Genomic DNA, 16,960 nt, shown 5'->3' with positions numbered 1-16,960 from the left:
AAAAAAAAAACCTGATTTTAGAACTGAAAATGAAAAAACGTAGCAATAGTAACTTCAAAAACCACATAAGATTGAATCACAACCCCAAGAAGGGCAAAATCCCTATTTGAAGCTTAACTGGAAACTTTATTGAACCGAGGAACCAAAGTTATAAAGAAATTGACCTCTTAATAACAAAAAATTAGGAATCTTGCTATGAAGTTTTGAATGACACAGAATATTGAAAATGTTTGACAAGTTCCGTACAATTAAGAACAAGATAAAAGTGAAAAATCTAACATTATGATTAATTCTAAAAAATTAGTGTCTTTATTGTACATTAAATATGCCTTTATATGCATAAAATAAATTCCTAATCAATACAAAATAATAATCTTAAATGTATTTACAAATAAACTAGAAAACTACAAAATAAATCTGAACAAACCTAAATTACAGCAAATAACAAAAATACCATTAAACGAATTTAAAACATAAAAACACAAAAATAGATTCCTAAACAATTGAATTTGATCGGAAATTTAAAAAAAAAAAAAAAAAAAAAAGTCATCCAACAAACTTGTGATGAATTGAAACACGTTTCCGGATAATACTCAAAGGCAAAAATCCAAAAACTGAGTTGAAAGTTATATGCATTCCCGTACATCCTGTGCGTTCTTTCACATATTTCATATTCCTTCCATTTTTAATTGGTTTAGGAGTTTTCTTCTAACAGATCCATATCATTCCAGAACATGCAACGGAACTCCTTTGTTATCTCTTACTCTTTAACTCGAAAAATGAAAAGTGAAACAATAAACCCTGATTTTAGGGATGCAATAATAGCTCTGAAAGCCACAAAAGATTGAATCATAACCTCGAGAAAGCTAGAATTTTGGTTTGAAGCTTGAAACCTAATAATTTATTGAATCAAGGAATCATAGTTAGAACTCGACCTCTTATCACAAAAAATTATGAACATTGTATGAAGTTTTGAACACTACAAAGAACTTGAATCTTTGATAAATTTGGATAGTTTGACGCCATAAATTTTGAAAATATATGATAAGTTATGCTCGATTATGAACAAGATAGAAAGCAAAAATTTTCACATTATGATTAATTCACAAAAATCGATGCCTTTATTGTACAATGAATGTGTCATTTACAGGCATAAAATATACTCCTAATCAAAACAAAACAGTAATTCTAAAGATTAATCCCAAATAAACCAGAAAACAGCAAAACAAATCTAAATAAAACAAAAATACCATAAATAAAAAAAACACTCTTAAATTAATTCAAAGCATAAAAATGCAAAAATGGACCTCTAAATAACCAAATTTGACCCTGAAGGTGTAGAATAGAAGGAAATTTTCGGATTGAACCCATAGGCGAAAATCCGACAATCGAGCTAAAAGTTGACATTTTTGTACATCATGTACATTTTCACACATACTTTATATTCCCTACATTTTTTAATATACTTAAATATCTCTTCTCTTTCAATTGATCCATATCGCTCTACAACATGCAATGGATCCTTGGTAGCTTACCCTCCATGATTCTCATCATTCCCTCTTTCTTCAAGAAGATTTGCCCTCCAAGATTTTTCTAAACATGTCTTTGCTTTTCTTTTTTCTTTTTTCTTTTCTTTCTTAACTCGAAAAGAAAAGAGAAAAAAATAAAGCAAGATTTTATAGCCAAAAGATTTGATACCTACTAGTGTGAACCTACATAGCAATAGTAACTCTAAGACCCACATAAGACTAAATCACAATTCCAAAAAATCCTAAATCCCAATTTCAAGCATAGCCTAATAATTTATTGAATTGAAAGCCAGAGGTATAGAGAACTCGACCCTTAATTACAAAAATTACGAGCCTTGCTATGAAGTTTTGAACGTCACAAAGAAAAATTTCATATTATGATTATTTCTAAAAAATTAATGTCTTTATTGTACATTGAATGTACTTTTATAGGGCATAGAACCAACTCCTAATCAAAATAAAATTGTTATTTTAAAGACATTTACAAATAAACTAGAAAAGTGCAAAACAAATATGAATGAAACTAAAATACTATGAATAATGAAAACATCCTTAAACTAATTTAAAACATAAAAACAATAAAATAGACTCCTAAACAACTGAATTTGACCCTTAAAGTATGACAATGTCATTTGTCAACCTTATCCAGAATCAAAAGACATTTCTAGATTGTATCATGGGCGAAAATTGGATGACCTACTGAAAGTTATACTCATTCTTTTTGCATGCTGCTCATATTTGCACATACTTCATGTTCTTTCTATTTTCTAATTGGTTTAGGAGCTTCTCTTCTAATTGCTAGGTATCACCCTAGTACTTGCAATAAAACTCCTTTTTTAAAATCATTTTTCAACTAAATAAAAAGAGAAAAAAAATTAAAACTTGATTCTAGAACCAAATCTCTAACACCAACTGATGTGAACTCATATATAGAACTTGACCTCTTGATCACAAAATTTATGAACTTTGCAATGAAGTTTTGAACACCATAAAGAGTACGAATCTTTTCAATGTTTGGATAGTTTGATTGCCAAATATAACAAAAATGTTTGATAAATTCAGTTAAGTTAATAACAAGATAGAAAGTGAAAAATTTCACATTATGAGGGTGTTTGGAGGGGATTAAAATTTGTTTGACTTTGAAGTACTTAGATTAAAATGAGATTTTAATCCAAACCAAACAAGCACTATATTAGTTCTAATAAATTAATGTCTTTATTGTATAATGAATATGTATTTTATAGGCATAAAATAAACTCCCTAATCAAAACAAAACTCTAATTCTAAAGACAAATCCAAACAAACTAGAAAAGTACAAAACAAATCTGAAAAAAATTAAAATAATACAAATAACGAAAATACATTTATACTAATACGAAACGTAAAAATTCGAAAATGGACTCCTAAATAAACGAATTTGACCCTCAAATTTGACAAGATGACCAAGCTAAAAGTTATACATATTTTTATACATCTTGTGTGTTTCCTCACATATTTCTTATTATTTCCATTTTTTAATTGGTTTAGAATCTTCTTTTCTAATTGATCCATATCATTCCAGAACGTGCAATGTAACTTCTTTTTTTTTTAATCTCGTTTTTTATTTCAAAAAAAAAAGTGAAAAAAAAATCTGATTTAGGGATAAAACACAAGATTGAATCACAACCCTGAGAAAGCAAAAATTCCGATTTGAAGGTTGAATCAAGGAATCAAATTTATTTAGAGCTTGACCTCTTAATCACAAAAAGTTATGAACCTTGTTATTAAGTTTTGAATGCAATAAAGAGCTAGAATCTTTGATAAGTTCAAATACTTTGAATGCCACTAATTTCGAAAAATATTTGACAAGTTATGCTCAATTAAGAACAAGATAGAAAGTGAAAATTTTCACATTATGATAAATTCACAACAACCAGTGTCTTTAATGTACTATGAATGTGTAGTTTTATAGGCATAAAATAAACTCTTAATCAAAACAAAACTCTAATTCTAAAGACAAATCAAAATAAATTAGAAAACTGCAAAGAAAGCATAAAGAGGAAAAAGGCAAGAGTGGTGAGCATACAAAGAAAAAGTCAATATTGAGTGAAACACTTGAGTGTAAAACGTGATGATTACTTTCTTAGTTCTTAAGTTGTCTAACAAAGAAGAATGTACCTCTAAAGAAGAGAACAACCAATTTTTCATGTTGAAAGAATACAACGATAATTTGATTGGATGAATATGGTGTTTGGAATAGAATGGATAGGCAGAATACGGTGATTGCAAATTTTTGAAGGGGACAATTGAAAATAGTTCCTAGTGTTAGGAGGCAAGACAAGACTGAATTTGATGGTTTGAATGTAGTAGAAAGGATGACCAAACCTTGATACATGAAAAGGTGGGATGAGAACTAGAAAAGATAGGAAAGGGAGCCTTGAGGAGACCCTAGAGACTTTGGTGCTCTATACAGAGATAGATTTGATCAAAATTTGGGTAGTACTAAGATTAAAATTCCTTTAATTCTAAGGTAGACATGATCCTGAAGTTTATTATATTTGAAGAAGAATAGAATTGATCTTTGCTTGACATAACTATTCTAAAGAGAAGAAAGTGAAGCTAGTAGTGATAGAATTTACTGATTATGCAATCAAATGGTAATTGGTCGAAAAATGAAACATGAGTTCTATAGAAACATGGAGTGAATTGAAAGCTCTCGTGAGGAAGAGATTTTTACCTACTCAAGGATCAATGAGTGTATAGGATTATATTATAAGGAAGTTCAAGGAGCAATAGTTAGGGCTAATATCGAGGAGGACAAGAACGCCATAGTGGCCAGTTTTTGAATGGATTAAATAGATATATAGCCAATGTAGTTAAGTTACAACATTACATGGAGTTGTAGGACATGGTGCATATGGTTATGAAGATGGGATGAAATAAAAAAGATAAAAGAGAAGCCTCTTCAGGTTCTAATCCTACTTGAAAACCGAAGTTGGGTAATAATAATTGGAGTGATGTGGCTGTTTCAAAGAGTAAGGAGGAGTTGTACCAATGTAGATTGTATCACCCTTGTTGAGAAATTGGGCTTTTCTGTGCTAATACATCTTAGACAATATATGATGAGAAGCATGAAAGGCAAGCTAGCAAGGATTCATTGCATGTTGAAGATGGACCAATGACAAGATCAAAAGGAAAGAGGATCAAGGAAGCCATGCAAGGACTTGTCCAAGCTATGTAGGCCTAGAATTCAAGTACAAAGAGCAATACACAAAGTTTCAAGATAAGCATGATAGGAGAACCAACTTTAGTGTACTTAATCCAAGCTAAGTTATAAGGAGTGTAGCCGAAAAGCAATATATCTGTGTGGGTAAAATGACAGCACACTCATGGAGGCCAAATTTCAACCCGTAGCCAAATTAATCAAATGACACGCACAATAGAGAATACACATTCCATGTGCATAGTACAAAAATCTGAAGACATTTTATTTTTTCTTTTTCATTCAGAACTTAATTTGTTTGATGTTTTCTTGATGTTTTATGAGTTATTTAGGATTTCTTTGTTATAGCCTCTATATATGGTGTCGTTCTTCCATTGTTAAAAAACCATTATTTTAAGAGAATTAAAGGGTCAAGGTTCATCAATGACTTTGGTTATTTGATTCAATAAATCATGGTTCAAGTTTCAAACTCTGGTTTTAGCTTTGTTGAGGCGTTTTGTGACACCCGAGTCCTAAAGCCCGAGGGTCATAAAAGATAATACATAAAAGAGAACTTATTTAAGATTCATTTCATAAATTGAGAAAGTCAACAAAAAAAAGTAGGGAAGTGCTACATGTACATAATTGTCTATGTAATGGTGTTCTTTACACGTGACACTGGATCCAATCTTTAATTCAAATCTCACATTTGCACAACAATTGGATGATTGCCACATAACATTATGGACACCATTATGTGCAATAATTATGTACAAATAGAATTTTTCAAAAAAGTACTTATTCATGCGACTTAAAATAATCAATTCAAAAGGAAAATGCATAAAACTTCAAAATTTATTTCCACCACCACCACAACCAAGTCCAAACTTCAATCTTCCCAATGCTTAGTTACCTGAATGGGGGAAAAACATAAGGATGAGAAAATCTCAATAAACATATACATGTTTATAAGTTTATAATCATATAATCTTTGGAATTATAGAACTTGCATAAAGGAGACATGAAACTATACCGAACTTAGGTGTATGAGTTTTACGTGTGTAGCGCTACTAGAACTTCGGTCCAAAACTTAGATCATACATATGGACCCATAAACATAATTCCAAAAGTGCAGCATAACAACGCGCATATATACTTACTGTTGTGTGGGAAAATAAAGGCAATCAAAAAAATTGGCTTGCTTGGTGTCCACTCCAAAGTTTTCTTGAACAGCGTGAGTAGTAAAGATTTTTGTAATGTGAAATATGCTTGTATGTAAGATGGATTGTGAGAGAGAAGAGAAAAAGTGAGGTGTGAATTTCTTGAAAATAATGCACCTATTTATATAGTATGCTGATAATGCATAGGATAAATCTCATAATTTATTTAAATAAATTTAAATATTCAAAGATAGTCTTAATATCCAACAAAATTTGTGATAATGTTGAATAATCATAATATCTAATAGAATTTGTGATAATATTGGATATTTAAAAATAACCATAATATCTAAAATTTGGATAATGTTGAATACTTAAAAATACTCGTAATATCAAACAGAATATGTGATAATGTTGAATATTTAAAAATATTCATAATATCTATCGAAATTATTTATTTAAACTTATCACAATATCTTAGAGATTCTATCACTTTGAGATTCAAATATTTGTGCTTTAATCCCTAAAATATTAGACATTAATCAATTAGGTCCCTATATTATACCGTCTACTTGATAAGGCCCTAAATTTTAATATAACAACTAATTTTGAGGTAAAAGGTGTCACAATCTAGCCTCCTTGAAATAAATTTCATCCTCAAATCTTACCTCAGCTGTTGTCAACAAAAAGTTAGGGATACTTGGATCGTATTTCCCCTTCATGTTCCCAAGTGACTTCTTCTACTGAATGGTCTTGCCATAATAATTTAACTAGTAGTATTTCTTTACTGCGAAGCTTCTGTACTTTCTGAGCTATGACGCATATTGATGCTTCTTCGTAACTCAGATTTGGCTAAATATCTAATGGTTTGTGTCTAATCACATGAATGTGGTCATGAACATATTTTCTGAGCATTAATACATGAAAGACGTCGTGTATGAAAGCTCTGGTGGCAAAGCTAATTGGTATGCAACATCTCCAATTCGCTTTAAAATTTCGAAAGGACCAATGTACCTTGGTCTGAGCTTACCCTTCTTACCAAAGCGTAAGACTCCTTTCATTGGTACAACCTTTCGGAATACCTTGTCACCTATTATAAATTCTAGATCTTTTCTTCCTTTATATGCATAATTCTTCTATGTATCCTGAGCCATTTTCATGATAGCTCAAATTATCTCAATAGCTCGCACTGCCTGTTCAATGATCTCTGGCCCCAAATTTTTTCGCTCTTCGACCTCATCCTAATGAATTGGCGATCTACACTTCCTCCCATTCAATGCCTCATATGGTGCCATGCCAATAGAGTTGTGATAACTGTTGTTGTATGCGAACTCAATCAAAGGTAAATGTTTCTCCCAATGTCCCACAAACTTGAGGATACATGTTCGAAGCATATCCTCAAGCGTTTGAATTGTTCACTCAGACTAGCCATCTGGTTGGGGATGAAAGCCGTACTAAATTTTAGCTTAGTTTCCATAGCTCGATGTAAACTTTTCCAAAAATTCGATGTGAACCTTGGATCTTTAACACCATTTAGCCTCACTATTTCCTTAACATATAATTGTGCAAATTGATCCATAGAAAATGTTATGCGAACAGGTAAGAAATGAGCTGACTTGGTTAATCGGTCAACAATTACCCAAATAACCTCATGTCCTCTCACTGACTTTGGAAATCCTACAACAAAGTCCATCATCACATGTTCCCATTTCCATTCCAGAACCTCCAATAGCTGCAGCAACCCTGATGGTCGCTGATGTTCGACTTTCACCTACTGACATATCAGGCATTTCTCCACATATTTAGCTATAACTTCTTTCATATTTTTCCACCAAAAACACCAATTTCAGGTCACGATACATCTTTGTACTTCATGGACGTACCGAATATGGAGTAGAGTGGGCTTCGTCTAAAATTTCAGTCTTCAATTATTTGAAATCTGGTACACACAGGCGTCCTTGATAATATAATGCTTTATCCTTGGCTATGGTGAAATCTTTCCTCTCTCTGTGTCAATCTCAGCTTTGATAAAGTCCAAGAATTGATCACCCTTTCAATGATTCTTAATTCGATCACGGAGAGTCGGTCGAACTGCAATGCTGCCATTCGAGAAATAGAATCGGGGGAAGCTGTAGCTACCACTTCAAGACTTAATTTCTCAAATGCTTTCCATATAGGCCTTTGTACTGTTAACATCGCCACTTGTCCCATTGTCTTTCTACTCAAGGCGTCGGCTACTATATTTGCCTTGCCCGGGTGGTAATGAATTTCACAATCGTAATCCTTTACTAGTTCAAGCCATCTCCTCTGCCTCATGTTCAACTCTTTTTGAGTGAAGATGTACTTAAGGCTCTTGTGTTCAATATAGATGTCATACTTTCCTCCCTAAACTACCGCAGCTAGTTCTAGGTCATGTGTAGAATAATTCTGCTCATGAGGTTTCAACTGCCTCGATGCATAAACAACTACCTTACCTTGTTGCATCAAAACACATCCAATACCCTGCTTAAATGCATCACTGTAGATAACGAAACCTTCTGATCCTTCAGGTATGGTTAACACTGGTGCATTGACTAATCTTCTTTTCAACTCTTCAAAACTATGTTCACATTTTTCCGTCCATTCGAACTTTATACTCTTACGAGTCAACTGTGTTAATGGTCCGGATATTTTGGAAAATCCCTCAATAAACCTCTTGTAGTATCATGCTAAACCCAAAAAGCTGCGAATCTCTTCTACATTGGTTGGCCTAGACTAGTTCAATATTATATCTATTTTACTGGGGTCTACCTCTGTTCCTTGTGATGTGATCACATGTCCAAGAAATACTACCCGTTTCAACCAAAATTCACACTTCTTGAATTTTGCAAAACGCCTTTCCTTTCTCAAGATCCCTAACACAATTCTTAGATGTGTTTCATGTTCTTCTTCACTTTGAGATTAGACCAAAATGTCATCAATGAAAACGATGGCAGTGTTCAAGTATTCATGGGAAACTTGATTCATCAAGTCCATGAAAACTCCAGGAGCATTTGTTAAGCCAAATGGCATAATTAGAAACTCATAGCGACCATATCGAGTTCTAAAGGCAGTCTTTGAGACATCACTGGGTTTGACCCTCAACTGGTGATATCTTGACCTCAAATCGATCTTTGAAAATACTTTCGCCCCTCGTAGTTGGTCAAAAAAATCTTCAATTTTAGGTAGTGGATACTTATTTTGGATAGTAATTCTATTCAGTTCTTGGTAATCAATAACAACCTCATTGTTCCATCATTTTTCTTAACATAACACTAGCGCTCCCTCCGGTGACACACTGGGTCGAATGAATCCTTTTCCCAATAACTCCTCTAATTGGGCTTTCAGTTCCTATAATTCCTTTGGTGCCATCCTATAAGGAGCCCTAGAATTGGGCGCGAAGCCAGGAACTACATCAATCGTGAACTCCAATTCACGTTTTGGCAACATTTTATTTAAATCATCAGGAAAGACATCAAGAAACTCCTGTACCACCTTAACATCACTTACCTTTAGCTCTTCATCTTCCTTAGCTACAATTGACATCAAGAATCCCCTACAACCTTCTGACTTCAAGAGTTTTCTAGCCTTCAATGCTGAAATAATACGGTGTAGGGATTTTGTCTTGGTTACTGAAAGACGAAGTTCTATATCTCCAGGTTGCTTAACAATGACTTTCCTTTCAAAAAAACAAAATAGTTGCGTGATTCTCAGAAAGCTGGTCCATTCCCAAAATCACATCGAACTCTTGCATGTTCAAGACATAAAAGTTCGTCTCTAAGGATTTACCATCAATCTTTACCTTAGCTATCTTCACTATATGATCTGCACCTAACACTTCTCCTGAGGGCATAGCAACTTCTAAGGGAGTACTTACATATTCACTAGGTGCATTAAGTTTGCTCACAAACTTATGAGATATAAAAGAATGCGTAGAGCTGGAGACATTGTGGTCCTACCCTTGTTCCTGCTCTGTGAGTGCATAGAGCTTGGCCTCTAGGGGGATTCCTAGGCTTCTGTTGTTGTCGTTGTTTCTACTTCTGTCCCTTAGGGCATATTTTTTGCCATATGGCCTGTTTCACCACAGTTGAAGCATACACCAATACCCATGAGACACACTCCAGCATGACGCTTTTGACACTTGCCGCAAATTGGATACAATTGATAATTGTTTGTACTTGGGTCTCCTTTATACTTTATAAAATTCAGTTTTCCTTTTCCCTTATAGTCCTCCCATTTCCGCTTTTCTGGCTATACATTCTGCTTGTTCTCTCCACTAGTGTGATGCTTGAAATCTGCTAATTGTGATCTTGCTAACACTTCATGGTAGGTTTCTAGTTGAAGTACTACCAATGTCTGGCTTAGACCATCTCTCAACCCTTCTTAAAAATGTCTTGCCTTTTTTTCGTTAGTGTTCACTTGGTTAGAGGCATAATGGGATAACTCTTCAAATTTTCACTCATACTCAATTAAAGACATTGACCCTTGAACTAAATTGAGAAATTCCCTCTCCTTCTGATTGCGGATACTTGTGGGGTAGTACTTTCTTAGGAATTGTTCCTTAAATTCATTCCACGTCAAGATGTGTCCACAGGCCCTCGACCTTGAGGTTGAGTCCCACCAACGCATGGTACCTTTCTTAAGCATAAATGTTGCACAAATAACTTTCTTAAAGTCGGGGTAGTTAGTGAGATCAAAAATTCTTTCTATTCTGACCAACCAATCCTCTACTTCCAATGGATCTATACCACCCTCAAAGGTTGGGAGTGGTTGTTTCCTAAAAAGTTCTACCACAACAGTAGCAGTATTCCTGGTGTCCTCTGCCACCATTGGTGCTTGCGATTGAGGTGGCTGCACTAGTGGTGGTGGTAGTGCTTGTTGCGGTGTCGTCATCTCTTGGACGAACGTACGCATCATAGTGAGAAATTGTTGGGCAAACTATGGGTCAACGCCATTAGGTTGGGGTTACTAGCTAGTTGGGACTGTTCGTCATTGTTTGGTCTCCTACCTCAGGATGCCATAGCCTTAACAAATAATATTGCAATAAGTAATAGGCTGGAAGGAAAAACTAGTGTATTTTATTCATAGAATTTTCATAATTTCATAAAGGTATGTAGACATACCCCACATCCAAGAAAAAGAAAAATCTAGTAGGAAAAACGATTGCAAGGTATACCAAGCGTCCAGGCAAACATAGAAAATTGCAAGCTATAATCTAGTAGTTTTTCCCAGTGCTCTCATCATGGCTTGGTTTTGGGTCCTCCGAAGAGTTTTCTTCCTCCCTAGAGTCTCTGGGCACATACTCTATTATGTTGCCCTCATTGTCTACCTCTGGTATTTCCTCGTGACCATTCCCATTGGGCATGATACGAGGCTGACGTCGAAAATGATCTGGTTCATACCCTTCAAGCCTCTCAATAACCCTATAATCCTCGCCATTGATCCTCCATTTTTTTCTAAGGCTCTTAATAAGGTGTTTGACAGATATTTGTCGGTCATACATTTCATCAAGTTGTTCCGCGAAGTCTTTCCAATATCCGATAAGGGTTCTAAGTAGAGGAAAAAGTGCCCAATCTCTGTTAAACTCGTGTCCATTTAGTCAAGTCTCTCAATAAATGGCCTCAATAGCATCCGAATGCTCTACGTTTGTGGCTTGGGTTCCTTGTATAAAACCTAAGGAGGTGCAAGAACCTTGATCGATTCCATTTCATAATCATCTCTCTTCTTGTTTGGGCTGGACCTCTAGCCATCTATGAAAGGCTTACATATCATTATTCATATCCAGGATTTTCAAGAGAATAAACTTACTCAATTTAGAAGTTTGAAGTTTTCCTAAAATGAAAATTTCTAAAAATGGATATATATATTTTTGATGGGTTTTCTAACAATAGAAGTTTTGTAAGGTAGGAATTTCTTGAAATATATGATTTTTAAAATGGAACGTTCTTAAGAGTTTCAGAAAATAAGTTTTATAAAGATGGAGTTGTAATATTATTTTTCGTTCTATTGATTTGAATATCGTTTAACTGAGTGGCTTTCCGGGTAAGGAGGGGGTCACAACGAACTGCTTAAATCCCAAGCTTGCTTTGGACAATTTAGGTACTTTTGACAAAGCCCTCCAGTTTTCACAAACACCCAAACCAAGAAAACTTAAACAATAAAATGGATGGGAGTAATTAAAGGCCCTTCTTTTAATTTCTTTATTTTATTAATATTATTATTATATATTTTTTTTAATTAGACTATTATTTATTTAAGAGATATTCTAAGGTTGACTATTCTCATGGGTTGATAACTTTTCTAACAAAATCATTAGTCTAAAATAATATAATATCATAAAATTTTCAATTTTGTAACTTGCAATATTAACAATAAACATATATTCATAAAATCACACTTTTTTTTATCCATGTTTTGCTATATTGCTACCGTTGAAAAAAAATAAAATATAATCTATATTTTACATGGTAAAGAATATACTTATTCATTCATAATAATCACATAAATTCTTAACAATTTAGCAAGCCATTTAATGTAAATAAATTACACATATTTTTCTACCTGATTGGGAGATTGAAGTTTGGACGATTGTCGTTGCCCGTGGTGAACTTTTTAAACTTGTAACCAATAAATCTTTATCTTACTATTAGTTAAAAAAAAAAGTACTTGTTCATGCTACTTAAAATAATCAATTCAAAAGGAAAATGCAACAAACTTCAAAATTTATTTCCACCACCACGACCAAGTCCAAACTTCAATCTTTCCAATACTTAGTTACTTGAAAAAGGGAAAAACATAAAGGTGAGAAAATCTCAATAAGTATATACGTGTTCATAAGTTATAATCATATAACCTTTGGAATCATAGAATTTGCATAAAGGAGACACAAAACTATACCAAACTTAGGTGGTATGAGTTATACATGCGTAACGCTACTAGAACTCTGATCCAAAAGTTAGAACATACATATGGACCCATAAACATATTTCCAAAAATGCAGCATAACAACACGTATATACTTACCGTTGTGTGGAAAAATAAAGGTAATCGAATAAATTGGCTTGATTGGTTTCCACTCCAAAGTTTTCTTGAACAGCATGAGTACTAAAGATTTTTGTAATGTGAAATATGCTTGTGTGTAAGATGGGTTGTGAGAGAGAAGAGAAAAAGTGACGTGTAAATTTCTTGAAAATCATGCACATACAGTATGCTGATGATGCATATAGGATAAATCTCGTAATTTATTTAAATAAATTTAAATACTTAAACATAATCTTAATATCCCACAAAATTTGTGATAATGTGAATAATCATAATGTCCAACATAATTTGAATAATTAAAAATAATCATAATATCTAATAGAATTTGTGATAATATTGAATATTTAAAAATAACCATAATATCTAAAATTTGGATAATGTTGAATACTTAAAAATAATCGTAATATCTAATAGAATCTATGATAATGTTGAATATTTAAAAATAATCATAATATCTAATCGAATTTATTTATTTAAACTTATCACAATATCTTAGAGATTTTATCACTTTGAGATTCATATATTTGTACTTTAATCCCCAAATATTTGACATTTATCAATTAGGTCCCTGGACTATACCATTTACTTGATAAGACCCTAAATTTTAATATAACTAATTTTGAGGTATGAGGTGTCACACGTTGCATTCATCAGTGTGTTCTAGAGTTCCTGTTGCCACGTTCATGTCAATATAAGTTGTAGTTTGTTAAATGGATGTGGAGAGATTGAGGTTAACAAGCAAGTCTCGATGAATTTCCTATTTGGGAGGTAGAGTGATGAGGTGACGTGTGATGTAGTTCTAATGCATGCCGTGTATATCTTTTTGGAAAGTCATAGTAGTATGATAGGAAGGTTGACTTTTAAAAATAGGTATAGCTTTATCAAGGATGGAAAATCAAATACTCTTATTTCTTTAGTACCAAAACCGGTCTATGAGTACTAATTGAAGTTAAAAGGTAGGAAGACAAGAAAAAGAAAGAGAGGAAAAATGAGAGTGAAACTAAAACTTAAAAATAAAAAGAGATTAAGAGAGAAAATAAAGAGTTGGGTGAAAATAATGAAAAAATAGTAGAGCCAGAAGAGAAAAAAGATAGAAAGCCTACATGTAGAATAGGAAAAATGAAAGTGAACCTTTTCACAAACGAGGGTGAAATTAAAAGGGCTTTCATGGAAAACAAAATATTGCTGGTCTACAATGATTGATCCTTAATCTTGAAAAAACTAACCAACCCCTCCCAAGTTTGCTGCTTCTTCATTTCAGGAATTTGAGGACGTATTCCCTAAGAAAATGCCTAATGGGTTGCCACCCATTCACCTTGGACATCAAATTGATTTTTTTCTAGAGCTATTATTTCAAATCGAACAGCCTATAGAAGTAATCCCGATGATATAAAGGTGCTTTAAAGGAAAATCAAAGAGTTGATGGGCAAAAGGTACTTGAGGGAGATCATGAGTCTGTGTGCAGTGTCAGTGCCACTTGTGCCTAAAAGGATGAAACCTGGAGAATGTGCACTGATTGTGGCACAGTCAACAATATGTATGTATTATATTGTTATCCCACATCTGGAGCTTAGATGATATGTTTGATGAATTTCTTGGATCATGTATTTTTAGTGAGATAAACATTAAAAGTGGCTATCTCCAAATTAAAATGAAAGAAGATGAGTGAAAAGTTGATTTTAAGACTAAATATGAATTTTATGAGTGGTTAGTTATTCAATTTGAATTTACTAATGTGCCTAATACTTTCATGAGGTTAATGACATTTTTTATGTGCAATTATTGGCAAATATGTAGTAGGTATTTTTATTTATTTTTTATTCTAGAACACAGCAAAAGTTTTGATGATCATATTGAGCATTTGAATGTGTGCTTGTTGTTTTGAGACAAGAACAACTCTATGCTAATATTAAAAAATGGACATTTTGCATGAAAAAGAAGTTTTCTATTTGTTAGGTAGTTAATAAAACATGTTTTGAAGTAGATGAATAGAAATTAAAAGATATCAAGAAGTGGCCGACACCTAAAAGCTGAGATAATAGGTTTCCATTTTTAGCTAGTTTTTATATGGATTTATTTAAAGATTTTATGACACTTGCCACACCACTCTCTGAGATTGTGAAAAACAAAATGCTAAATTTCATTAGGGTATTGAACAAGAAAATGCTTTTAGATTATGAAGTTGAATCTTCTCATGGATTGACCTTACCAATTTAGCCTTATTCTTCCAATCTAAACTACTTTTTTCATCAACTTGTGTTTGACTTAAATCCAATGGAGTTAGTAGGTTAAAACAATACACAATGTTAAATGGAGAATAAGAAGTTGTAAATGAAATTATCTGCAAACTATAAAAATTGTAAACAATCTTCCCAACTTTTCAAATTCTTATTGATTATAGTGCGCAAAAGTTGAGTTAGTTCTACTAACTACCTCAGTTTATCCCTCTATCTGTGGGTGACATGTAGAAAATAAAAGATTATTTCCCAACTTACCCTAAAAAACTCTCGAAAAGTGTCTAAGGAACTTAACATCCCTATCAGACACAATACACTAATTTCAGTTTTCTTGGGTTCGTATCAATCAAATCTTTCAGGGTACATCATGCAATGGGGTTCACATAAGTGTGTATGTTTTAGCGAAACTTAGTCCATTTCTCCTTGTGGCACATTTTTTCTTTATTTTGTATACATTTTGCACAATTCAATGCATTTTGTTAGGCATTTTTTGGTATATTTTATGTACTTTTGTATATATATTTTTTTTTCATTTTGATGTGCTGTATACATTCCTCACATTTTGAACACATGTTTCATTACATTATGGAGGGTTATACACATTACGCTAAATTTTGGTTTTATATTAGAGCGTTTCGATACATTTTGGGAGTCTTGGTATATTACGTGCATTATATATATGGTATATTTTTGTGTGTTTTAGTAGATTTCAAACGTTTTGGTAAATATTTAAGCTCTTTGGCATATTTTATGCATTTTTATAACATTTTAGTAATTTTTGGTACATTTTGGCACATTTTAATACATTTGACATGCTGGTACGTTTCGAGGATTTTGGTACTTTTTTTTTTTTTACCCGTTTTTCTATATTTCACACACTATGGTACATTTTATACTATTTTAGTACATTTCTCATATTTTCGTACATTTTCTAGTCTTTTAGTAAATACTGAAGATTTTCAGTACAGTTTGTGCATTTAAGTATATTTCATATATTTTGGTACATTCCTTGAATTTTTTATTTATTTATTGAATTTGGTATATTCTGGAGCATTTTAGCACTTTTCCCACTTTATTATATTTTGACGCATTTTGTAGATTTTGCTCGTTGTTGTGCACTTCACGTATTTGTTGTGCTTTGGCGCTGTTCACTTAACACATTTTCTTACAAGTTTTGTTACATTTCATGCAGTTTCATGGGTTTTGATTTGTTTATACATCTCATGAATTTCAGTACATTTTTATTCGTTTTGTACATTTCACATGTTTTGGTATATTTGCTTTTTTTGGGTTCATTTCATGCTTGTTTCACACATTTTGCATATTTTGGTAATTTTGAAGAGTTTTGCCAAAAATTTATCCCATTTTGCTACATTTTGGAGGGTTTGTATATTTCACATATTTTCCATGTTTACCTTTTTCTTGTTTCATGCATTATTGAACATTTTGACCTGGTTTTGCAAATTTAGCTTATTCTAGTAAATAAATAAGCATTTTAGAGCGATTTGCTATGTTACTACATTTTGCTCCTTTTGGTATGATTTGGAGCATTTTGAAATATTTTGCTCTTGATACATTTCATGCATTTTGGTATATTTTGACAAACTTTTGTAAGTTTCACATTTTTGGTATGTTTTGGTTGATTTTGTTATGTTTTGCATGTGGGTGTATTTTGTCATGCCATAGTACATTTTTCCTCGAGGGCCCATTTTGCGTGTTCATATACATTTTGGTGCATTTCAGAGTATTTTTCCCTCAAATGGGCGGGAAAATGTTTTTTTTTTTTTTTTTTTT

At 32.7% G+C, this 16,960-nt stretch overlaps 1 protein-coding gene across 1 annotated transcript; it reads right to left on the bottom strand.

Annotated features, from left to right (window-relative positions):
- Window positions 1-7,844: 7,844 nt before the first annotated feature.
- LOC111373705 lies at window positions 7,845-10,781 on the bottom strand. Its single transcript, XM_022996283.1, has 5 exons — window positions 10,354-10,781; window positions 9,848-9,961; window positions 9,399-9,567; window positions 8,265-8,372; window positions 7,845-8,177 (listed from the first exon to the last, which is right to left on the bottom strand). Exons 1-5 carry the CDS (start codon window positions 10,779-10,781, stop codon window positions 7,845-7,847), a joined length of 1,152 nt encoding a protein of 383 aa, XP_022852051.1.
- Between the last annotated feature and the right edge of the window lie 6,179 nt (window positions 10,782-16,960).

Source organism: Olea europaea, unplaced genomic scaffold (assembly GCF_002742605.1).
Source record: "Olea europaea var. sylvestris unplaced genomic scaffold, O_europaea_v1 scaffold1155, whole genome shotgun sequence".
Lineage (NCBI taxonomy): Eukaryota > Viridiplantae > Streptophyta > Magnoliopsida > Lamiales > Oleaceae > Olea > Olea europaea.
Note: the sequence above shows the minus strand (reverse complement) of the source record. Positions and strands in the feature narration are given on the sequence as shown.